The sequence below is a fragment of the Scyliorhinus canicula genome, chromosome 13 (assembly GCF_902713615.1).
Source record: "Scyliorhinus canicula chromosome 13, sScyCan1.1, whole genome shotgun sequence".
Classification (NCBI taxonomy): domain Eukaryota; kingdom Metazoa; phylum Chordata; class Chondrichthyes; order Carcharhiniformes; family Scyliorhinidae; genus Scyliorhinus; species Scyliorhinus canicula.
Genome location: NC_052158.1, coordinates 146,796,855 through 146,823,110, shown reverse-complemented (window position 1 = coordinate 146,823,110; position 26,256 = coordinate 146,796,855). Strand labels below are relative to the sequence as shown.

At 45.5% G+C, this 26,256-nt stretch overlaps 2 protein-coding genes across 4 annotated transcripts in view; one reads left to right on the top strand and one right to left on the bottom strand.

Annotated features, from left to right (window-relative positions):
- The window catches only part of LOC119975763 (mediator of RNA polymerase II transcription subunit 12-like protein), a 640,706-nt gene that overhangs the window by 301,997 nt on the left and 312,453 nt on the right, over positions 1-26,256 (bottom strand). The window lies entirely within an intron of this gene.
- LOC119975767 (P2Y purinoceptor 14-like) lies at positions 13,136-20,234 on the top strand. The gene is made up of 2 exons (XM_038815599.1): positions 13,136-13,226; positions 17,366-20,234. Exon 2 carries the CDS (start codon positions 17,470-17,472, stop codon positions 18,505-18,507), a length of 1,038 nt encoding a protein of 345 aa, XP_038671527.1. The 5' UTR covers positions 13,136-13,226; positions 17,366-17,469; the 3' UTR covers positions 18,508-20,234.

The window sequence follows — 26,256 nt, the reverse complement described above, 5'->3', positions numbered from 1 at the left end:
GGATCTGGAGTCACATGTACACCAGACTAGGTAAGGACGGCAGATTTCCTTTCTTAAAGAACATCAGCGAACCAGGTGGATTTTTACAACAATTGGCAATGGTTTTGTGGTCATCATGAGACTTTTAATTCCAGATTTTCTTTAATTGACATCGCACCATCTGTCATGCTGGGATTTGAACCCATGCACTCAGATCTTGCCCTGGGTCTCTGGATTGCTAGTCCAGTGACAATGAAATGAAAATGAAAATCGCTTATTGTCACAATTAGGCTTCAATGAGGTTACTTTGAAAAGCCCCTAGTCGCCACTTTCAGGCACCTGCCCGGGGAGGCTGGTACGGGAATCGAACCGTGCTGCTGGCCCGCTTGGTCTGCTTGAAAAGCCAGCGATTTAGCCTGGTGAGCTAAACCAGCCCCTAAACTACCCCCTAAACCAGAGCTAATACCACTACGCCAACATCTCCTCTCAATTTGATCAGCTGCTTACTTTGTGTCAAGAAGAATTTTGCAGTTTTGATGGGGAGAAGCAAAATGGAACAAAATACGGAACAAGCAATCTCTTTGAAACAGGAGCCAAAGCAAAGGGCACCAGGGGACAGCGGTCACTCTCTTCTCATTATACTTAGAACACAGACTAACAGGAGAGCATGAACTGAAGTAAAGGAGAACGCTGGAAACAGCGGTTCGGGAAGATAGAGTATAAGCCACAAAAAAATGTTAATTGGAAACAGGTTGAGCATCCTTTACGCAAAATTACGAAAAGCGAAATATTCCAAAATCCGCACTTTTGGCCGAGCGCTGATGTGATATCACGAGTCCCCAGGTGATGCACAGTTCCCAACGCGCACCGCATGTGCGCAGTTCCCAATGCGCGCCGCAAATGTGTAATTCCCAACGCGTCGCAGATTCACGCTATATTCCGAAATCCGAAAAATTCCGAAATCTGATATACACTCGGCCCCAAGTATTCCGAACAAGAGATGCTCAACCTGTAAAAGATTTTACATTGGGCGGGTTTAATGCTGCTTCACCCGATGAAAACTATTTTAGGATCAGAAGCCTGTCAATGGTATCTTCACTTATTTGGCACAAGATCAGGTTATTCATGAGGTTATTCCTGAAGGCCCCGCCTTCTCAACCTTGCCCCTCGCCTGAGGTGCGGTGATCCACAGGTTAAATCACCACCAGTCAGCCCTCCCCCCCTCAAAGGGGAAAGCAGCCGATGGTCATCTGGGACTATAGCCACTTCACCTTACCTTACATAATCATTTCAGAAAGAAGCATTTTCACCTGATGTGGTAAAACCTTATGAATGGGCAGGTTTAGCCTCTGTGTGGACCAAAATTCATTGCAAGTCACAGTACTGCATTTCAGTTGTGGGCTAGAGGAATTAACTGTTGCCATTGTAATATCTACGCTTCAGTGTTTGGGGAAAATTTCATGAAATATTGAAAAAATCTTCAAAATCTTTCCAGGTTGTTCTACAAAGTTGCTCAGCGGTTCCTCCCCACTACCCCCGCCACAACAGAAATAAGCCTTGTTTGAGCTGTAGTACAGCGATTACTTGTACACTGATATGGAGAAGGCAGGAGCAAATGCTTTTAATGGGGAATCAGCTGTTATTTATACAATTTGTTCAATTTTCCCTTCACATTGTACAATGGGTGATCACTACTCTCAGCTTCCTACCGCTGCTAAAAAAGAGTGAACATTACCTCCTCGATTTTCTTTTGAAAAGGATGAAATCGAGAAATTGGAGTTAAAGAGCACCTTTAACATAATAAAAATAGCCCAGGGTGCTTCACAGGTGCGTGTTCAAACCGATCCACGAAAGGTGACATTAGACCTGAAGAGTTAGGTTTGAAAAACGGAAGAGTGCAGGAGATGTTCAGGGGAAGAAATTCCACAGGAGAGGACCAAGAAAATACTGCCAGTGTCAATGGGAAAATAAATTAAAATTCCACAAGGCAATAGAACTGGGGGAGCGCAGACACCTGGACATGTTGCGCGGCTGGAGGAAGGTACAGAGAAACGGTGAGGCAAGATCATGGCAAGATTTGAAAACAAGGATGAGAATTTTAAATTCGAGGCGGGTCACCGGGCTGGAGTCAACGTGGGTCAGCGGTGAACAGTCAGTAGGATTTGGTCTAAATGAGGATAAGAACAGCCGAGCTTTGGGCCAGCTCGCGTTTATGGAGGGTGGAAGCTGGGAGGGTCAGCCAGCAGTGCACTGAAATAGTTAAGTCCAAAGGAAACAAAGTCAACAATTGGCTTGACTTTATAAAACAATAATAAAAGAAACTGAGCCAGAGATGTATCATTTTACCCATGGACCTGCTGACCAGTTACCCTCAAGAGCGCCGAAGTCAGATGAAAACTATGAGCTACAGCTGGCTCCATTTATACAAAAAATGCCCAAGTAACAAATTAACAAGAGTTAAGCACTTTCATTTTACCACGCTGCTGATTTCTGAACCTTGATCTCGCTCCACGTTTTCACTTTGTCATCGAGGCTATCTTCACTCAAGCTGCCCATTGATTCACCTTGTTGTACAGCTAGCAATTACCAGTTTGGATCTCCGAGTACAGCCTTCCACGCTGAAAGATTGAAGATAATCTACCCCATGGATCAGGATTACTAGTACATTTCTGCCAGCATTGATGATGAAGGCGCTACACTCCTCTCTTTCTGGCCAGTTCAAGCATCCTCGACCTTAATTGCTTGTTGGCCTTCAGCTGGGCAACGTTACGATCCCAGACCAGACCCCAACAGTGGCTCGGATACTGATCCAAAACCCCAATATTTTAGTCTATTTGTAAGACTGCTGCGGAAAGAACAATTCGCCCCAAGAGTGATTGCATGAAGAAATAGGGCTTGGGTATTGTTACAACAAAACTTTATTATGGCTACAATATTAAACTTTTTAACTTCAAACCCGAAAAGAACAGCTTACTATTACACATAAGCCCTACTACTCAATTTTCCACCAGGCAACAAGAAAAGGAACACGCAGCTCTCAATCTATCTAACTGTGGGAGACTTGTGGGCTCAGCGTCAGAAAGATCAGAATTCACCGCCTCTCTCCAAAACGTTCTCCAAAAGCTGCCCCTCTAAAGCTTTTCAAAATATCTCTCTGCATTCCTTGGCTCCAACCCGCAATAACCTCATCTCCCCAAACTGAAAAACTAATCATCTTTGCCAGCTGCAAAGCACATTAACTCCCCAGGGGCCTCTCCAGTCAAATAATAGTCCATTAGCCCAGACTGAAATTCCTTTGTCAATTTCACCTTCTGGCTGCGAAGAAAATGCTGCAGTCAAAACACTCTAATTTCAGGCATTTAACCCTTAAATTGACAACACTTGGAATCCAATATTCTTCCAGTCGTCGCACCCAAGCTCTGGAGATCCCTCCTTACGCATCACCCCTCGCCATCTCACTTTCCTCCTTTTGAACCACCTCTTGAAAACATATAGAACATAGAACATAGAACAGTACAGCACAGAACAGGCCCTTCGGCCCTCAATGTTGTGCCGAGCCATGATCACCCTACTCAAACCCACGTATCCACCCTATACCCGTAACCCAACAACCCCCCCCTTAACCTTACTTTTATTAGGACACGACGGGCAATTTAGCATGGCCAATCCACCTAACCCGCACATCTTTGGACTGTGGGAGGAAACCGGAGCACCCGGAGGAAACCCACGCACACAGGAGGAGGACGTGCAGACTCCACACAGACAGTGACCCAGCCGGGAATCGAACCTGGGACCCTGGAGCTGTGAAGCATTTATGCTAACCACCATGCTACCCTGCTGCCCCAAAACCTACCTCTTGAACCAAGCTTTGGTTTGACCCACTATCTCCTTATGCAGCATGTTATTATACTTCATTCATTAATGCTCTGCAATATGCCTTGGGGCGTTTTATTAAGTTTAGAGATGCTGCATAAATACAAGTCATTGCATTACAGGATATGGGCCACAGGTCTCTTTAAATAGTGAGGAACAGGCTTAAGGAAGTGGCCTACTTCCATTCCTAGGGAAGGATGCAATTGTTATGGGTCAGGGTTTAGAGAACGCCAAAGTGTATCATGGAGTTCCCCTGACCCACAACTTTTAATATATTGTGGTATGGGGAGCACATGACCCACTCTACAGGTGGAGTACAGCAGAAATGGAAAAGTATTTTTAAAACAAAACAATGTTTATTCTATGAACTCAAGTTAACCTTTTTAAAACATAGTGAACATCTTAGCAACCATTAATTCCAATACAACCCCCAAAGACTACAACACTAAGTAATCCTTTAAGCTTTCCTTTTAACACCCATACGACTTAAAACACCTTTTACCAGAAGCACATCATGTTAAAGTCACTACTGTTATTAGTTTTAAATCACAGAGAGATTCATACACCTTCTGGCTGTGACTGTAGCTATCCAGCTCTGAAAACGAAACTAAGACACACCCTACAGCAAACCGCCTAAAACGAAAGCAAAAAACTGACAGCCCAGCTCCACCCACTCTCTGACATCACTGCAGTAGTAAACACCCATTTCTTAAAGGTACTCTCACTTGACACAATGCCTTATTAAATAGTGAAGCAAGTTTAATAGATTAAATGGTCTGGTCATTTCTTAAATGTCCATACTCTGCACCCAAATAGAAATGGCTGGCATTTGTGTGAGGAGTCAAAGGATTATAGACTGCTTGCACTGTAAGTTATCAAGTAATCGTTTCTCCAATATGTTGTGCAAGGTGAAGACTGGCCTCTTGAACCAAGCTTTGGTTTGACCTACTATCTCATTGTGACTGGGAACCTTATGATAGCATAATAGCAGAGGTGACGAAACAGGTGTTTTGATTTCTCTCACTCTTATTCAGGCTTTTCCCCAGCTAGTGTTGAGAAATAAACAAAGGAACCTCAGGTGGCACAAAAATGCTGTTTTCTGATAAATGGTCAGTTGTTATTGAGCTGTGAAAATGAGGACATTTCTGCAACGAAATAGGAAACAGGAAACAGATAAACACTCAGAAATAAGACTAAATTTGGCACTTAATTATTATTCTTCAGCTGAACATTGCCAGTATCAGCTTTATAAAAAAATGCACCTTCTAATTAATATATTTCCAGTAAAGAAAAATAATAATTATTATTAATATTTGTCTCAAAAGAAGACTTACATTAACACTGCAATGAAGTTATTGTGAAAATCCCCTAGTCACCACACTACAGCACCTGTTCGGGACTTCCCCATGTTAAGAGGATGGAAGTCCTTAGAATTGGGGGGAAAGTAGCAGTATGGAAAATGGAGTGACTTAGCGACAGGAAGCAGGGGGTAATTGTGAATGAATGCTTTTCAGACTCAGAGGTTGTTTGAAACAGTATTCCCCAAGGATCAGTTTTGGTTGAATTATGCCAAGTAGACTCACTTGTATGGAGCAACATTATCGAGTTTGCGGAGAATACAAAACTTGACAACAGAGTGGATAATGATGAGGATAGTTGTAGACTTCAGGGTGGAGAAAAGGGCAGACGCATGGCAGATGGCGATCAATGTGCAGAAAAGCAAAGTGCTGCACTCGAGGAGGACAAATAAGAAAATTATACTGATAAAAGCAGGCTTTTTGAACTTGGTGCACATCTTTAAAGTTGGCACGTTAAGTTGATGAAGTGGTTACAAAGCATACTTTGGTTTCTAAATGGGGGCTCAAGGCTGGAACTCATTTTGGGGCACATGATCATGATTCCCAGATGAACACACGCGTGACCCTACAATACTCTCCCCAGTTGGGAAGAGGCCACACTGGGAATGGCCGGAAGCATGAGCCATTCCATTTTCTTGACTTGTCTATAGTGAAACCATGGAGAGAGGCCAAATTCACACCACTGGATAAAAAGCGAGGTGGTCGCGTTAGAAACTCTTAACTCACTGGGATAGGCCTCGGCTGGAGTATTGTGGACAAATCTAGGCACCACTCTTCAGCAAAGACGTAAAGGCCTTAAAAAGGGTTGTGATGAATGTAAGAAAAATGTATTTTATAGTTTATATTTTTGCAGTAATATTATTGAACTAGGGCTGGGATTGTGCCGGGTACTTGGCGTCATAACCACTGCACCACCATGTCACCAAACAAGGCAGAATTCTGCTAGAGCTGCGCCTAAAACTGAGGTAATCATCGGTTTTTGCAGGGGAAATGCTTGCTAACAGATATTAAAAGCCATTTTACCTGTTTGCTGATGGCGAGCTAATGCAATGTTTCAACAGTTTGAGTCTGGCTAAAAAAATGAAGCCACATCTTCTAACAAGAGGCAAAAGAATGCTGTGTGCTTTGAGTGCAGCTGGTGCAGCTAATGGGAGGGGCAAGTCTGTCTGGATAAAGGGGGTGCTTCCAGGGCTATATGCTGAACAGATCATTTTTAGCAAGGTCCTAAAAATGGTTTCTTTCTCCAAGGACTCTGCACCAAGAGAAGCATGTAAAACCTGGTTGTTAACTTTATAGATGAGTGGTATTTGAAATATATGAGTTGCGTAATTAGAATGTGTAACTGTTACCTATAAAGTTAGCACTTTGTTGCTAATGTGCTTATTTTGGTGTTCAAATTAAAGTTTGTTTTAACATAAAACCTGTCTATTGGTCAGTGTTATCACTCCTGTGGTGCAGCACCATTTCCTCACAGTTTCACTAAATGAAAAGAGTTGGGTTCTAGCCCAGGATGTTAACCAAAATTGGGGTTCTATTCCAGACCCATAACAGGGTAAAGAGGAGGTTTAACTGGGATCTTTGCGAGGATGAGGGATTTCACTTATGAGGAGAAATTGGAAAAGTCAGGACTGTTTCCCCTGTAACTGTGAAGATGGTGAGATGACTAAATGGAGGTTTTCAACAATACAAGAAGTTTCGATCGAGTCGATAAAGAAGAAATAATCCCCCTGGCGAGTGGGTCAGGACCCATAGGTCGTGGGTTTAAAATAATCGACAAAAGATCAAGAGGGGAGACAAAGAGAAATCTTTCCACTCAGTTATCGGGATTATGGTGGCTCCATAAATAATTTTCAAAGGGGATTTTGCCGGGACTTGAGGATGAGGGACTGCTCAGAACAACCCTTTCAAAAGGCTAGCTAAGGTATGAGAGGCAAAATGGCCTTGTTCTGTGTTTTGTGGTTCTGCAATTCCATCCCATTCACTGGATATGTATGATGTTAATTAGGGAAAAATGGTCCGAACCTCTCAACTGATATCACAGCAAAACAAGCCACTCGCCATCCTGACTTGGAAATATATCACAGTTCCTTCGCTTGTTACTAGGTCAAAACCCTGGAATTCCCTCCCTAACAGCACTGTGGGTGAACCTACACCTCAGGGACTGTAGCAGCTGAAGAAGGCAGCTCACCACCATCTTCTTAAGGGCAACCAGAGAGGGGCAATAAATGCTGGCCTAGCCAGCAACACCCACATCTCAAGCTAAAGCTTGAGATTTAGAATTGAATTCATAAATGGATTATAGCAAAAGGGAAGTCTCTGGTAAGACTGGGTGGGGAAATGATTATTATTGTGGTCTTTCACCTCAGAAACCTAGGTTTTATGTGCTCCATTCCGGAACAATCTATCATTATTTCTGTTGCACTTATAACTCAACTACTTTCTGCAAGTCTTTCGCCTTCTTGGACTCCAATTCTCTCTTTTCCCCAGACTCCTAAACTGACCATAATTATCCTTCCAATTTGCAAGATCTTTGCACCTTCTGCAAGCATTTGTTTAAAAATGCACTCTCTGTATAAACACATTACTGGACACAATTCTAATTCCCAATGGCAGAGCAGACAGCAACTCAATCCGAGCTGTGCAGGGAGTGTTCCTTTAATTCATTAACGGGATGTGGACGTCGCTGGCTAGGCCAGCATTTATTGCCCATCCCTAGTTTCCCATCAGAAGGTGGGGGTGAGTTGCTTTCTTGAACTACTACTGTCCTTGAGGTGTAGGTACACCCACTGTGCTGTTAGGGAGGGAGTTCCAGGAATTTTCCCCAGCGACAGTGAAGGAATGGCAATCTATTTCCAAGTTGGGGTGGTGAGTGACTTGTACCTTCTGTTCTTGTCCTTCTAGATGGCAGTGATTGTGGGTTTGGAAGCTACTGACTAAGGAACCTTGCTGAGTAACTGCAGTGCAGCTTGTGGATGGTACACACGGCTGCCACTGTCGTCGGTGGTGGAGGGTTTGAACGTTTGTGGAAAGGGGAGCAATCAAGCGAGCTGCTTTGTTCTGGATGGTGTCGAGCTTTTTGAGTGTTGTTGGAGCTGCACCCATCCAGGCAAGTAGAGAGTATTCCATTACACTCCTGACTGGCACCTACAACTACCATTTTGAAACCATCTGCGTTCCTACCAGGCAACCATTACAACAAACATGCAGTGGTTTTCATTCTGTGAAACACACCAACTGCTTAAAGACAGTTCTGATGAAAGAATATCGATCTGAAATATTCTCTATTTCTCTCTCCACAGGTGTTGCCAGACCCATGGAGTGTTCCCAGCGCACATTGTTTTCATTAAAAAGAGAGCTACTTTTCGAATCTACAAGGTGCTCGATATCTTTCCTTGAGGAAAAAGAAAATGCCTCTTCAGTAGTTAGTTAGCTGCCCAATGGACTGACGTACCAGACTTCAGGCTTTAAAGGAATTGGATAATTGTTGGGTGAACATTACAGTACAGTACAATCCAATTCCCCTTGGCACAAACCAAAAAAACATATAAATACCGAGAAGGCTTTTATTTTAATGACGCGGTATTTTTGCTCTCCTCACATCTAGACTTCCCTGTCATATTGATCTTCAAACGTGCAGGAAGCTCAAAGCCTCTATAAATATTATTTTGCCACTGCTAGAAGTGCAGAAGAACAACCGGAGGTTCTGCACTCTCGGAGGTTCCTCTATTTCCAATCGCAGTTGAGCGGTTATACACTCACCACCGAGTCAGAAGATTGGGGTTTCAGTTCCCATTCCTGGACTTGGCCAGGAGATTTTGTCTGACACTCTTAGGGTAGTACTGAGAGAATGCTGTGCTGTCAGAGGTGCCACCTTAATGTCAAGATGTTAAGCCACGGCATCACCTATCCTTCACAGACAGATGTAAAAGATTCGATGGGACCATTTTGAAGAACAACAGGGGAATTATCCCCAGTGTCCTGACCGATTCTGCCCCCACCCAATTCAATATCACTGAACAACTTATCTGGTCATTGTGACATTGCTCTGTGGGAGCCTGCTGCACATCCTCCGTTAATTAAGGACCCCACGCACCTCGGACATACTGTCTTCCACCTTCTTCCATCAGGAAAAAGATACAAAAGTCTGAGGTTGCGTACCAACCTATTCAAGAACAGCTTCTTCCCTGCTGCCATCAGACTTTTGAATGGATCAACCTCGTATTAAGTTGGTCTTTTCTCTACATCCTAGATATGATTATAACATTACAATCTGTCGTCTCTCCACCCTTTCCTATGTACGGTATGCGTTGTCTGTATAGCATAGAAACAATACTTTCACTGTATACTAATACATGTGACAATATCAAATCAAATCAGTGACTACATAGTCGGCTGGAAGGCATTTGAGATGGCTGGTGGTTGTAAAAGGCCCTGCGGTAAAATGTCTGTTATCCTGCATGTCGTGGGAATGCAAGGTGCCAGTAAATGAAACACGGCAGTTATTTACAACGCAAGGCGAGTTCCGTATCCTTCATCCCATCAGAAAGATACTGGCCGATCTTATGGTGATGCAGGTGTGGAGGTTGTCAGGGATGCGGTGAGCGTGCAAATCTAGTGAGCGGTGCTGAGGGAACAGTGGGAGGCAGAGACCAGAGCAAAGGCAGGGCAGCCGACAGCAGCGGTTTTGACAATTATTGCAGGTTGTGCCAGAATGTGGCTGATGGGGAACGAGTGTCAGCAACAATTTCTGAGGGATGAGACACATCTACAGTCACAGGAACAGACCTGACAGACCCCAAACCCTGAGTCCTGGTTACTACGGTGTGCTGGTTGGTAGAGTCTGGATAACAGGAATTGTATTGTATACAAACGGGGTCCTTCATTCTCCTTTTTCTCTCATGTAAGGCACGTATATAGACAGATCCATGGAAAATAGAAGCAGGAGGAGGCCATTCGGCCCTTCGAGGATGAAATCCATGAGGGTGAAAGGAATAAAAGGGTCGGAGTAGGTTCCTGTGGAGTGTAAGCACTGACATGTATGGGCAGAATGGCCGGTTCCTTTCTTATTACGCCTACTACTCTTAGTAGCTAGTTCCACATTCTATTTAAAGTCTGAGGAAGTCACTGCGTAATTGCCTGCTAGACTTATGATTCATAGTCCCTGGTTCTGGTCTTGCCTGAAATATCTGTTCGCAGCTACCCAATCAATCCCTTTAATAATCTCAAGCAGTCACGTCACCCCTCAGGCTTCCCTGTTCTACAGAAAAGAGCTCCAACCTGTTCAACACCTGGCATCCACTAAAGGGTATTGTGTGCAGTGTTGGATACCCAAACTGTGGATTAGCCAATGGGCAGAATTCTCCCATTTTGGGACTAAGTCCCACGGACGTGGGGTGTCTCTGGCTGCGAAAGCTGACGGGAAAACACACCGAATCTTCCTGTGCCGACCTCATTTATGTGCATTTGGGAGTTTGCGCCATATTCCGTGGAGGGGCAGGCCCGATTAACACATTGTAAGGGTGCTTCCTGCTGATTCCCTTATTTCCCCTTTCTTTATTTTTGCCATCATCACTTTTAATCCATGGATGCTACATGAACATGTATCTTTAAGTCAAGCAGCAGAGGAAATAAAGAATTCAAGAAGTTGCAACATCGACTCAGTTCGATTGGCCGAAGGGCTGTATTCTGCCTGGTAATAGGTGGTGATTGGATCCTGCCTGAGTACGTGTGTCTCTCTCGCTCATCCACACACGCACACCTATTTGAAACAAAGATTCTTCCCTTTTATCTATGATTTTCACCTCTCTCCTCCCCTCTGTTTGTCTGTCTTGTGTGTGTGTATTTCGAAGGTTGGGGGGGGGGGGGGGGGGGGGGGGTTGGGAGAGTGGGGGATTAGATGTTAGATAATAGCTAACCAGTTGTAGTTTCTGTATATTTCATTATATTTCTTTTATAAATAAACAATAATCCAAAGCTGGTACTGTAATTATTGGACAGGCATGAGCGAAAGACTTGGGTATTTTTTGAAGAATTATTACTTACTTCAAAGCAACTCGACTCTGGAATTGACTGCGCACTAACCCAGAGGGTCATAACGACATACTCTACCATACTATCCGAGCGCCATTTTGAAGAGGTGCCCAGCATCCCTGACCCACAATTGAAGAAAGAAGGTGGACCTCCGAAAATGAAATGGAAAGTATCTCAGGGAGTACTTTGAGGCCGGGACCTCCCAAAACAGAAGATGCATTTCAAGGAATATTCTGTGGCTGGAACATGGACACCCTTGCAGGACACTGAATCTGGATGGTCCACTTGCAGATTGAGCCCCGACCCACTGCTGTGGTGTTCCAAGGTCCAGGGTTGTGGGCGCCCTCTATCCGGATTCCAGAGGCAGCCCCAGGCATTGTTTAGGTGAGTCCTGACATCTGCACGCCATGTTAGTCCGAACCACCAGCGTCAAACCGATTTCAGGGCTTCCCGCCATGTTCCCCCCCACCCTCGCTCGCCATCAAACCCACCGACGTAATTCCACCCAATGTTTTTGTAATCAATTCATTGCCACTTTGTTACTTTTATTGTTGCAATATAACCTTGTATGAAAAATTTGAGACATTAGCCAACACGAGACGTTCCCGTTTCAGGACAATATCATGTGTCCTTTTCCACCAATTTTTAAGATATGGGGCCGGATTCTTCTGCCCCGCCAACGGCAAGATTTCCACGGGCGGGACGCAGACCATGTAAAGATCAATTGACCTTGGGCGGGAATTTCTGGTCACTGGGCGGGCACGGCCGGAGAATCATGCCCCATATTCTTCCATGCGATGTGAACAGCTTTGTTGAGACGAGCATTTCTAACCCATCCCTAATTTCCTTTGAGAAGCTGCATTCTTGAACCAGTACAGTCCATTCCGCAATGCTTTGGTACAACTGAGTGATTGGCCATGCCATTTCAGAGGGTGGTTCAGAGTCAACTGCATTGTTATGGGCCTCGAAACATATGTAGGCTGGACCAGGTACAGTTGGCAGATTTCCTTCCCTAACTAGCTGGGCTTTCTCGACCATCGATGGTAGCTTCACGGTCACCATTACCAAGGCCAGGATTTTCTCCAATACCGGGCAGGAAAAGCGTCGCTGAGGCCTTGGACGGCAATGTCGGTTTTTCCACCATATAGTCCAGGTCTTAATAAAATAAACTTTCAGTCACAGGTTCCACGATGTATCGCTGGTGGGCATCCTCTGATTCACCAACCCACCCCCCGCCATCAAATCAGACACTTGATGATCTGGACACCATTTGTAAATACCATCTCAGAGCACTGCCAACAAACCAGGAAACAAACTTCCCCCATGTGCTCCTCCGGCACCCCTCTAGCATCAAGCTTGCATGGCCCAGGTACGATCCTCTCGCCTCCCTGAGCGCTGCACTCACCTCTAAGCTCCGCTGGGAGTACTGCACACCAGGTGCGGCATGTCGTTCTGACATCACGCCGCCATGGATCGATTTTTTGACTTGGGGGGGGGGGCGCAAGAGAGATTCTAGCATATGGGCCTGACAATTATATATTAATTTATTGTAATGAGTTTCCCAATGTTCAATGTCGGGAAACGCAGCCCCCGTCACTGACAAGGACGGGGTGGGGGGGGAAGTAGCGTCTTGCTTTGACGTCATCGTCAAATGCGACTCTGGCCTTTACGCTAATTAACTGAATTTAAATTCAGGTCACGTTCACACCAGCTGCCATGATGGAATTTGAACCCATATTCCCGGAGCATTACCTCGGCCAGGGGTATCCGCGCTGTGGCACCACCTTCCCAAGAATGATCGAGTAAGATGAAGTTGCAATGTCTGACCACATGAACCGACTTCCTGTTCCTCACCATCAACAGGAAATCATGATCAGCTAACCTGAAAAGCAGAGTGACCAATAGGAACAGAGGCAATTTTTTTTTTCCTCGCACGCTCAACAATGAATTCAACAATGTGAACAAGGTGAAGGTGAAGCAGACTGGGTAAGTGCCACTTTGTGTAATATTCTGCTTATAACTACTACTGCTTTTGCCTCGGCACGTGCAAAACTAAAGTTGAACATTCGGTCTGAGCACAAGAAAGTAACGGTGTCCGTTTCAAACCATACTGGGAATCGGATTGGATGCAAACGCGGCTTAAGATTCAACGGCAAGTTTGGACTGTGTTCAGTCTGCTGCAGAACAGAAAGCTACTCTGCAGGTCTGTTGCCACAAAGCGAGGAGAGTGAAGTTAAAAGAGTTTGATCTAGATTAAAGACGCGGGGGCGGTTTGCATTTGTTAAATTTCTGCATGCCTTGGTACAGATACGGACGGCCACAAAACAAAGGGTTCCGTCCAAGAGGGAAAAATACGCCACCTATTTCCCCTTTTACAAAACAAACAAAAATCAGCTGAAGTTCCCCCCCCCCCACCCCCGATTCCTGCAGAAATCTGCTGATTATGTCCAGATGGGCCTGTTCTAAACAGAACCAGAAGGGAGAAAAATAAAAGATGTTCAATATTGAATATCTGGAGTCGAAACAAAAAAAGAAAATGTTGAGGATATACAACAGATTGACGAAGACTTGGCAAAAGGAAATCAATATTTAAAGCAGAGACCATCATGGAGAATAGAAGGAAGGTGCCGTTACCTCAATGTTAACCTGTCTTTCTGGTTAATGGGCATTAACCATTATGTTAATGATGTTGATGGGCATGCAGTGTACTCCCAATATTTGTTTCCTGTTATCACTCTTCTCCGACTGCTGGTGAAATGCTGAAACTTTCCAGAAAACTCAAACTGTTACAGAAAATTCCATTAAGTTTGAAGTTTAAACAAAGCCAGCAGACAGCAATGAACCATCGAAAGACAGCAACAATTTCAGAAATTCAACCATGCTTCTCCACTCTGCTACCTTAGTGCCTAATTATTTTTTTCTTCTAATTAAGGGGCAATTTAGCATGGCCAATCCACCCATCTTGCACATCTTTCAGTTGTGAGGGTGAGACCCACAGGCAAACTCGGAGAGAATGTGCAAACTCCACACGGACAGTGAACCCGGGCCGTCAGGGCCCTGAGGCAGCAGTGCTAACCACAGCGTCGCCGTGCCGCCCTATGCTATCTTAGTTTCAGGTTTAACGTGACAATGGACTGTGCTCAGGAAGTGAGGTTGCAGGCCGTTCATTATTCATTGAGGTGAATGTCAGGGTGTAATCTCCGCAAACACTTGGGATTTTAAAACAGGTTTCTCCCTTGGCTCTGGCTCAAAGATAGTCCTCAATTCTTGATCAAAACACATGACATTTGCCATTTGATAAACCTGCTGCTCTCCATTTTAAACCTCGAGAAGGGACGGCACAAGCCTTTCACGATTAAAAAGTAACCTTTGAAGAGGGAAGCCGAGCTTTGTGATTGAGCTGTGAAAAGTTTAGCCGTGGTCTACGTTCATCCACTCTCGTTAATCTAGCTGATATAAATTTGTGTACTCAAGTGATTGATCAGCTGACACCTGTGTAAGTGCGCTTTGAGTCTAGCTGGGGTTTATGCTGGCACTTTGCAATAATTAGCCGAGCTGAGAGTTGCGTTACTGTACTCTGCAATAAGTGCGTTGCTTAATAAGTCTCATGGAGAGGATCCACAAACTCACTCCCTTGGCTGAGGTACAGTGTACACATGTTCAGAAAAAAGGAGGATAAAGAACAGGAACACGCAAGAGAGTAAGAAACCAGGTGCTCAGGGTTGACAGCTTCTCATTTTCAATTCTTCTGGTTCACGATATGGGGCGAGGGGCCAGAAATTTGTAAAATGACAATCTGTTGCCCGAAGTTTGACTCTGATTTGAGTTGTTCACTTCTTCAGCCAGTGTCAAGGAGCCAGTAGTTATTAAGGTTGGCAGCAAAGCAAAGTTTAGTAAACAAGCTATAGAAGCGCTCCCTAACATTTGGCAGCACGGTAGCACAGTGGATAGCACTGTTGCCTCACAGCTCCAGGGTCCCAAGTTCGATTCCAAGCTTGGGTCACTGTCTATGCGGAGTCTACCTCTTCTCCCCCTGGTGAGCGTGGGTTTCCTCCGGTTTCCTCCCACAATCCAAGGAAGGGCAGGTTAGGTGGATTGGCCATGCTAAACTGCCCTTAGTGTTCAAAAAGGTTTAGACTGGGTTACCTGGGGATAGGGTGGAGCTGTGGGCTTAAGTTGGGTGTTATTTCCAAGGGCTGGTGCAGACTCGATGGGCCGAATGGCCTCCTTCTGCACTGTAAATTCTATGATCTATGTTTCTGGCTGCTGCCCAGATACAGATTTGTAAGGAAGGTGGATCAGAGAACGAGGACAACAATGTTATAGGGTCATGTGTCCACAGCACACTCATTGTGCGGTTCTCTGCTCAGTGCGAGATCTGCAATAAGAATAGAAGATATTTTCTCTTCTACAACTTCACCTCCGTGCTCAAAAGCAGAAAGAGGATGTTGGGGTGGGTGTGTGGGGAAGGGGGGGGGACATACTGTTTCTCAGCTACGCAAACTTTCTGAGAATCAGTAGATGGCTTTTCCCACAGCAGAGCACAGTTATGTTTCCCATGGTCTCAGCATCTTCGAGACAGGAGGAAACTGAGTCATAGAATCTTACAGCAGAGACGGTAGACATTTAACCCATTGTGTCAATCCTGCCTCTCCGCAAAAGCTATCCATTTAGTCACAATCCCCTTCTATTTCCGCACAGCCCGGCAATCTTTCCTCTGGTATTTTAAATCCAATTCCTTTTTAAAAAATGGTTCACGAATTCTCTGCCACCATTCTTTCAGTCTCTTGCGAGGGGTGGTTTGGTAGTTCAGGCGGCGATCCAATACCTCTTGAAAGTAGCAATTCTTCACACGAGGTTAAATAGTGAAGTTTGATAGTCTTGTCGACCATCAGGGCAAGCCTAATCGTGTCCTTACCCCACTTTCATCTTCTATGTTTTTCTTCCTCCCTAGCCCAAAGTCATCAAGACTTACTGTGGTGTCCAATTACACCCTGTGTGGGTCAATTTACTCAACACAGAGCAAACCCCAACTCTGGTCTGGGTAGCTCGACACCAAACAGGCAATCCACATCATTTGTTAATCGTAGAATCATGGAAATTTGCAACACGATTTGCGAGATCATTCAGCCCATGCACGCGTCAGCCAACCAATAGCTATTCAGCCTCTTGCTGGAAAGCTCTTGAACTGTAGCCTTGCAAGTTAGGGTGATTCAAGCCCGACTCCAAGTACTTTTTTCAAATGAGATGGGAAAAAAAAACATCCCCCTGAATTTGCTTTCTCCTGAAGAGCAGAAAATTATCATAATTTTAATATTTTTTTTTTAAATTGCCATCTTCAAGGTTTACTGCAGTAACTTGCCAAGGTTCCTTTGGCAGCACCTTCCAAACCCACGATCACTACCATCTACAAGGACTAGAGCAGCAGATACCTGGGAACCCCACCGCCCGGAGGTTCCCCTCCAAGTCACTCACCACCCTGACTTGGAAATATATCGCCATTCCTTCGCTGTCGCTGGGGCAACATTCTGGAACTCCCTCCCTAACAGCACAGTGGGCGTACCTACACCTCAAGGAGTGCAGCTGTTCAAGAAGGCAACTCATTACCACCGTCTGAAGAGCAACTAGGGATGTGAAATAAATGCTGGCCTAGCCAGCGACGCCCACATCTTGCAATTCTTTTACAAAAATCGCAATTACAGATTTGTCAAATAAACCGTGCTGTAAATAATAGTTGATTTTTTTTAAAAAATCTTTCACGGGGCATGAGCGTCATTGGCTAGACCAGAATTTGTGGCCCATCCCCAATTTTCCTTGTTAAAGTGGTGCTGAGTGACCTTCTTGAGCCGCTGCAGCCTATGTGGTGTAGGTACACCCACAGTGCTGTTAGGGAGGGAGTTCCAGGGTTTTGACCCAACGACAGTGAAGGAACGACAGTTTTGATCCAAGTCAGGATGGTGAGTGACTTGGAGGGGAACGTGGAGGTGGTGGCGTACTCAAACATCTGCCGCCCTGGGCTTTCGAAGCGGTAAGAGGTGGTGTCTCAAAACTGAAACCTCTTCCTATTTTAACATAAGAGTCATAATATCTGTCACTGTTCTCTGTCACTTTTGTTTTGGTTCTAGGACAGCAACGCAATCTGAAGAAAATAAACATACTGGGATTTAATTCAGCAAAAGCAAAGGCTGACCAAGTAACTTGGCTCTATCGCCAATGCTCAGATGCTTCCATGGCTACCTCAACAGAAATCTATGCAACTGGGAGTGGAACAAACTACACGAGTGCGGCAAGCCATCACAGTGACTCCCCTTGTGATTACTTTTCCAAAGGTTTCACACTATTTACTGCTACTGCCTATACATTAATTTGTATAACTGGTTTCATTCTCAACAGCCTCGCATTTTGGGTTTACTTCTGTCACACCCCCAGCAACAATTCCATCATAGTCTATTTGAAGAACCTGGTCATAGCTGATTTCCTCCTGGTCTTATCTCTACCGATAAAAATCCTCAGAGACAGCGCACTGAACGTCAGGCTAGACATGAACAGAATTTACTGCAATTTTGTAGCGTGCATCTTCTACCTGAACATCTACTCCAGTATTTTCTTTCTTGGATACATTGCAGCCATCAGATACCTGAAGATCGTCAGACCGCTCCAAGTACACGCATTTCAAAATCTGAAGAACGCCAAACGTCTTTCTCTGGCAACCTGGGGCACCCTCCTCCTCCTGGGAACCTTTTTTGTGCTTCTGATAAATATGGAAAAGCAGTCAATATCACAAAGCTCTCAGGTCTGCCTACAAGTCGGAACGCAGCAGGTTGTCTACATATTCTTCCACATTATTGGCGTGACCACATTTCTGATTGTGCTGGTTGGACTGTGTTTCTTTTACTTTCAGATTTCGAGACAGCTCCGCCGGTCTCCTTCGCCGCAGTCACTGAGGAAGCAAGTCAAGGCAAAGAACAACATTCTCATCCTGCTGGCTGTCTTCTTGGTTTGCTTTGTGCCCTACCACATCATAAGGCTTCCTTACGTTTTAAGTCAGACAAACCTCATTCCGGAGTGCCACTGGAAAAAGGTTTTGTACTTTGCCAAAGAATCTTCCCTCTTACTGTCAACGCTTAACGCGTGCTTCGATCCAGTGATTTACTTTCTGTTTTGCAAGGCATTTAGATCAAAATTAGGCTTGGAGAAAAAGGCAAAGGATTTACCCCTGAATTATATTTCTTTCCCTGCTAATGCATCACATATTGTACTCGATTAATCCATTATCAGCTCAGCGGGGAGAGGATGCGAGTTTAAGCCCCTGATAAAGGATGCAAATTCTCCCCGTGCGCAGGGCCCATAAGGCCATGTACAAATTGAACAACCGTAAGTCACACACAACCTTTGAACTCGAAAGTAGAAGTACGCCATTTAGCCCTCAAGCCTTTTCTGCCGTGCAATGAGATTATGGCTGACTTGTGATCTATATCCCATGTCCCATAATACCCTTGGTCAAAGTTTCAGATTTAAATTTAACAATTGATTTGAGCAACAATTACCATTGCTCAATCCCCTGACAGAGTCAATCAGCCATAGTTAAAACTTTCAACACGGTAATCAAGAAAAAGTTCAAGATATTAACCCAGCTGTGAGAAACAAAAACACAATTCGGACCATTTTGCTTTTTATTTTGTTTACAAATAGCTGAGCAAGGAGCAATTTAAAGACTCATTTTAATTTCTCATGGTGTATGAGTCATGATCAAAGACTCTTGTGCGTTCATCGAGAATTTAAATGCAAATTTGTTAATGTTATTTTACAAAAGGCAAACATTTTGAACGGCTTGTATATTCACACTTTGACAAGAGGTCACAGAGAGGCATCACCCAGGAGGTGGGAACTCGCTGCTGGATTCCGTAGGCAACCCAATGGATGCATCAGGATTACTGCGCCACTTCAAGTTTGATTCTGTCTCTCTCCCTTGCACACATGTTCCCATTATTACGCAGCCAATCGCAGAATTCCATGAAATTTGTCCACACAACAATAATGCATTTCTCTGTAAATTCACGTTCATGTCTCCAACCAAATGGGTAAACAACTTTCCTTCTGTCCTTTTACTGCCCGCTGAAGTTCTGCAATTCTCTGTTCAAATCATTCTGTTAACTCCACAATTAACAGCCTGCCAATAAAGCTTCATATTGTGAAAGCTCAACTGCACGTTTCAGGTTGCTCTGACATTTGACTGTAATTTACTTCCATTGGGTGAGAACCCATGCACGTTTGGTGTACATCCATCAACTGCAATGGGGAAAATGAAGCTATTTCCCCAATTGGTTCGACAAATCAAATAGCATGTTGGTCCATGCTTGTAATTTTGGATTTAATTCACTTGGTCCTCAGCCACATCCTTGGTTGTCAAACATCAGTTAGAAAATAAATGTGAAGTGATTCATTTTGATAGGAAGAACATGGAGAGGCAAAACAAAGGGCATAATTTTTAAGGGGATGCAGAAACAGGGAGTTGGATGTGTACATGCTTATGGGATCCTGGGCTTTACAGGTTGGGGCTCAGATATCAAAATCATAGAATTCCTGCAGTGCAGAAGGAGGCCATTCAGCCTATCGATTTTGCACCGACTCTCTGAAAGAGCACTCCGCCCAAATCCACGAGCGAAATAAATGATTGGTGCATAAAACCATGATTGGTTCAGGTAAAAGCTGAAGTATCGCATAAACCTTTAAACGGAAAGTAAGAAGTGTCGTTTCTTGTCGTACTGCAGAAGTGTGACATTTAACAATTTTAACAGGCAATGAGGCTGTTTGGCAGTGATTGTGAACTTAACAGGCCGATATTAACATGCACATTCAACAAGGTGTAAATGTTTCAAGGGTTTTACTGTGAGACTAAGATTACAAGAGTGGACGTTCTAGTCAGTTCAGTGATTTTTAATGGATTGTATTTTGGATGGATCAGAGCAATAAATTCTACGGAGAAGCACAGGATCATTGACAACTACTTCTGGATTTCTGCATTTGACTGTGTATTCACAGATTTAAGGAGTTGCTTCAGTTTCAGAGGAGTAATGATTGTGAATGCTGACTGCTCCCTCTTCATTCCCACTACAGGCATCATCTTCCTCCGTCAGACACTGGGCACACATCCTCATCCTTCCATGACACGGTTGTGTGTGAATAGTCTGTGTACCTTCTTCCTTTAACATTTGCTTTGGTATCACTTAAAGAATCATGGAATTACAGGAGGAGGCCATTAGGCCAATCATGCCTGTGCTAGCTCATTGAGAGAGTTATCCAATCAGTCCCATTTTCCGTCAAGCATGTATCCAATACCCTTTTAAAAGTTGCGATTAAATCTTTTCCAGCCACCTCTTCCGTCAGTGCATTCTGGATAATAACTCAATGCAACAAAAAGAAAATCCTCATTTCAGTCTGGCATTTTTGTCAGTTACCATAAATCTGAGTCCTCTGGTCAGCAATGCTTCAAATGCTGGAAACAAATTCTCTTTATTTACTCAAACAAAATTGCGGAGAACTGATGCTAGGAAGCACGGAGTGTCAAAAACTAACAAGAGCTTTATTGACAAGGTATGTCCACGACGGGCTGCTTCTTCACTCTGGCAGTTTCCTCCGCTCGTGTCCGGTGACGTCACTTCAATTGACGACATGCAAATATTAATACACAGTGTTTACGGCAGCCACTAAAACTCAATATAAATATCTAACATTTCCTCCCCCTTTAAATCGAACGTCCCCAACAATTTCAAAGTGCAATATGAACAATAAACAAATAACAATAATCAATAATTCTAATAGTTTGAAGGTCGGCGCTCTCAGAATAGTTGACTTAGAACCTCTGGCGTCTGTTTCCTGGCATTAGTTGTAACCTTTGATGTTTTCATCTTTGTACGAAAATCGTCACTGGTTGTTCTGACTGGTGGCGACGTTGTAACTGGAGGTTGACTCTGTGCTGGATGTGAAGGTGCGGCGTTGTCTTCCTCAATGGTGTCTGTCGGTTCAAGTCAGGACTTTGTACAGTTGAATCCGAATTTTCAGCCGGTTTCATTTCCAGCAGATCGGTTCTCCTGCCAAGGGTTGGCCTCCATGCCTCCTCCAGATGACACCATCTCTCGGCTGGACAGTATATGAGGCAGGTACAGTCTAGACAAGGATCGTGGCAAGAACCCATTTTTCCCCTGTGGAGTAATTCCTGGCCAACACTCCTTGTCCTTGGTGGAAGACACAATGTTTTGCTTTACTTCCCCCCTCCCCTCCCATTCTATCTATCCTTGTTGTTTCTGTTGAACAATTTATTTCATTTTCAGGAGGTTTCAACAAGCCGAATGCTGAACATAGTTGTTTCGTCACATTAATAATGCAGGAGAGATTTTAGGCATTGAATGAGGGCTATCAGCAGGAATTGATTAAAGCATTTGATCAGCGAACCTTGTTCCCTGGTTTCTCTCAATGTGTATTTCATAGTTTGAACGAGAAGTTCTGCTAGTCCATTCGTAGCAGGGTAGTACGGTGCAAACCTAATATACCGAATACTATTCTCTTTAAAGAAACTTTTGAATTCTTAGGAGACAAATTGAGGTCCATTATCACTTAGCAATTGCTCGGGAAATCCAAATCTACCAAAGACTTCTGCTAGCCTTTTCTGATTAAGTTGACTGCACCATGATGATTTCTGGCCCTTTTGAATGAGCACCGTGAAAGTCCATCTGCAGTACAATGGAGACTTGATTGTCGACACTTGTTAGTGTAATTATGTGCAGACTAAAGCAATGTCCATCTTTGCATTCAACTTACTGCAAGTGACTGAATTCCTGCGTGGTCCAATATCTGTCGTTAATGGATGATGGTCCATCAACAGTGTGAATTTTCTTCGATACAGGAATTGGTGGAATCTCTTTATTCCAAAGGTAATCCCTAAGGCTTTCCGTTTGATTTGTGCATAGTTAATTTTAGCTTTGCTCAATGTTCGAGATGCAAAGGCAATGGGTCTTCCTTCACCCGACAGCACACAAGTCATGAAAACCCATCTGGTTCACTAATGTCCTTTAGGGAAGGAAATCTGCTATCCTTACCTGTTCTGGCTAACCTGCCAAGTCTTCCTTACTAACATCTGGGGGCTTGTGCCAAAGTTGGGAGAGCTGTCTCACAGACTAGTCAAAGCAACAGCCTGACATAGTCATACACACAAAATCATATCTTACAGACAATATGCCAGACACCACTGTCGCCATTCATGGATATATCCTGTCTCACTGGCAGGACGGACCCAGTGGAGGTGGTGGCACAGGGGTGGGAGGTATTTGCTCTAGGAGACAGAATAAGCGATTCCACAATGAACACATCAGATCTAAACTCTGTAGTCCTGCCACATCCACCCGTGAATGGTGGTGGACAATTAAACCATTCACTGGAGGAGGAAGCTCCACAAATATCCCCATCCTCAATGATGGAGGAGCCCAGCACAGATGTGCAAAAGACAAGGCTAAGTCATTTGCAACCATCTTCAGCCTTGAGTGCCGAGTGGGTGATCCATCTCGGTCTCCTCCAGAAGACCCCAACATCACAGATGTCAGTCTTTAGCCAATACGATTCACTCCACGCGATATCAAGAAATGGCTGAAGGCATTGGATACCGCAAAGGCTACGGGCCTTGACAATATCCCAGCAATAATACTGAAGACTTGTGCTCCAGAACTGGCCGTACCCCTAGCCAAGCTATTCCAGCTACAACATTGGCATTGAGCCGGCGATGTGGAAAATTGACCAGGTGTGTCCTGTACACAAGAGACAGAACAAATCCAACCCAGCCAATGACTACCTGATCAGTCTACTCTCCATCATCAGTAAAGTGATGGAAGGAGTCATCAACGGTGCTATTAAGCGGCACTTACTCAGCAATAACCTGCTCACGGCCGCTCAGTTTGGGTTCCATCAGGTTCACTCAGCTCCTGATCTCATTACAGTCTTGGTTCAAACAGGGACAAAAGAGCTGAATGCCAGAGGTGAGGTGAGAGAGACTGCCCTTGACATCAAGGCAGCATTTGACGGAGTATGGCTAAACTGGAGTTAATGGTTGGTTGGAGCCATACCTCGCAACAACGAGAGATGGTTGTGGTGGTTGGAGGTCAATTATCTCAGCTCCAGGACATCACTGCAGGAGTTCTTCAAGATAGTGACCTAGGCCCATTCATCAATGATCTCCCTTCCATCATAAGGTCAGAAGTGGGGATGTTTGCGGATGACTGCACAATGTTCAGCACCATTCGCAACTCCTCAGATAATAAAGCAGTCCATGTAGGCAGCACCGTAGCACTGTTGCTTCACAGTGCCAGGGACCCGTTTTCGATTCCCTGTCATGAGTCACCGTCTGTGTGGAATCTGCACGTTCTGCCCGTGTCTGAGTGGGTTTCCTCCGGCTGCTCCAGTTTCCTCCCACAAGTCCCAAAAGACATGCTTGTTAGGTGAATTGGACATTTTGAATTCTCCCTCAGTGTACCCGAACAGGCGCCGGATTGTGGCGACTATGGGATTTCCACAGTAACTTCGTGCAGTGTTAATGTAAGCCTACTTGTGACATTATATCCAAATGCAGCAAGACCTGGACAATATCCAGGCTTGGGCTGACAAGTGGCGAGTTACATTCGCGCCACACAAGTGCCTGGCAATGACCATTTCCTACAGAGAGGATCTAGCCACCACCCTTGACATTCAATGGCATTACCATCGCTGAATCCCCCACTATCAACATTCTGGGGGTTGCCATTGAACAGAAAATGAACTGGACGAGCCATATTATTACTGTGGCTACGAGGGCAGGTCAAAGGCTAGGAATCCTAAGGTGAGTAGATCATAGAATTTACAATACAGAAGGAGGCCATTCGGCCCATCGAGTCTGCACCGGCTCCTGGAAAGAGCACCCTACCCAAGGTTAACATCTCCACCCTATCCCCATAACCCAGTAACCCCACCCAACATTAAGGGCAATTTTGGACACTAAGGGCAATTTATCAGGGCCAATCCACCTAACCTGCACATTTTTTTGGACTGTGGGAGGAAACTGGAGCACCCGGAGGAAACCCACGCACACACGGGGAGGATGTGCCATCTCCGCACAGACAGTGACCCAAGCCAGAATCGAACCTGGGACCCTGGAGCTGTGAAGCGATTGTGCTATCCACAATGCTGCCCCTCTAAGTAACTCACCTCCTGACTCTCCAAAGCCTGTCCACCATCTGCAAGGCACAAGTCAGGAGTGTAATGGAATATTTTCCACTTGCCTGGATGAGTGTAGCTCCAGCAACACTTAAAAAGCTCGACACCATCCAGGACAAAGTAACCTGCTTGATTGTTCCCCCTTCCACAAACATTCAAATCCTCCACCACCAACAAAAGTGGCAGCCATCCATATCATCTACAAGATGCACTGCAGCAATTCACCAAGGTTCCTTAGGTAGCACCTTCCAAACCCACGATCACTGCCATCTAGAAGGACAAGAGCAGCAGATACCTGGGAACCCCGTGACCTGGAGGTTCCCCTCTAAGTTACTCACCAACCCGATATAGAAATATATCCCAGCTCCTTCACTGTCATTGGGGCAACATCCTGGAATTCCCTCCCTCACAGCACTGTGGGTGCACCTACACCTGAACGACTGCAGAGGTTCAAGAGAGCAACTCACTGCCACCTTCTGATGGGCAATAAATGCTGGCCTAACCAGCAATGCCCACATCCTGTAAATGAATTTTTTTTTAATGTTTTTGTATTGACCCAACCACTTCCACTTCTTGTTTTGGCACAGCAGGTTATGCAATTGTAATAATCTTCTGACACCATATCCTTTTACTTACATAACAGACAAGGGGAGGAATTCTCCGACCCCCCGCAGGGTCGGGGAATCGCCCGGGACGGCGTAAATCCCGCCCCCGCCGTGGCCGGAATTCTCCGCCACACGGAATCACACCCCGCCGCTCGGCATGCCCCCCACGGCGATTCTCTGGCCCGCGATGGGCCGAAGTCCCACCGCTGACAGGCCTCTCCTGACGGCGGGAATTGGAGCACCTCTGGTTCCGGCGGGATTGGCGGCGCGAGCGGGCCCCCATGGTTCTGGGGGGGGCGCGGGGCGATCGGACCCCGGGAGGTGCCCCCACGGTGGCCTGGCCCCCAATCGGGGCCCACCGATCGGCGGGCGGGCCAGTGCTGTGGGGCACTCTTTTTCTTCCGCCGCCGCCACGGCCTCCGCCATGGCGGAGGCGGAAGAGACCCCCCTTCCGCGCATGCGCTGGTGGTGACGTCACCACCGGCGCATGCGCGAACCAGCAAAGGCCTGTCGGCCAGCCCCGACGCCGGGCGTCAAAGACCATTGGCGCCGGTTTTGGCGGCAGTCGGCGTGGCGGAAACCACTCCGGCGCGGGCCTAGCCCCTAAAGGTGCGGAGAATTTCGCACCTTTGGGGAGGCCCGACACCAGAGTGGTTGGCGCCACTCCACTAGGCCGGGACCCCCCCCCGCCCCGCCGGGTAGTGGAGAATCCCGGCCAAGGTTTCTGCAGCAGCTTACAGTGCAAAAGTCCAAACCCTGCACAATACTGACCGGGAGTGAAACAGCGGGTTTTAAACTCCCGCTGCTCGTTTTCCATGGGGTGACCTTCCGCCCACTCAATAGGGAAGTTCATATTCCACGAAACCCACGGAGAGATCTATTGATGATCTGACGTGTCCTTCGAGGCCACCATAACTTCCCTCCCCCCTTCAAGTCCGTTTCTAATAGGCTTTGTCTCGGACAAAGCCATTGTCCCACCAACAGTTCGGCTAGGGAAATTCCTGCGATTGTGCGAGCAGTGGTGCTAAAGTCGAATAAAAATCTGTCAATTTAGCTTGTTGTTTCTTCACGCCAGTTTTAAAAGTCGGCAGCGCGCAGTCCGCCAGCCCATTTGACGACGGGTAATAAGGTGTTGTTCTGATGTGTCCGAGGCCATTAGATAGCAAGGAGTTTTG

What these genes read in the sequence shown, in the direction of transcription:
- LOC119975767 (XM_038815599.1), top strand. Translation starts at nt 17,470, where the DNA reads ATGGCTACCTCAACAGAAATCTATGCAACTGGGAGTGGAACAAACTAC.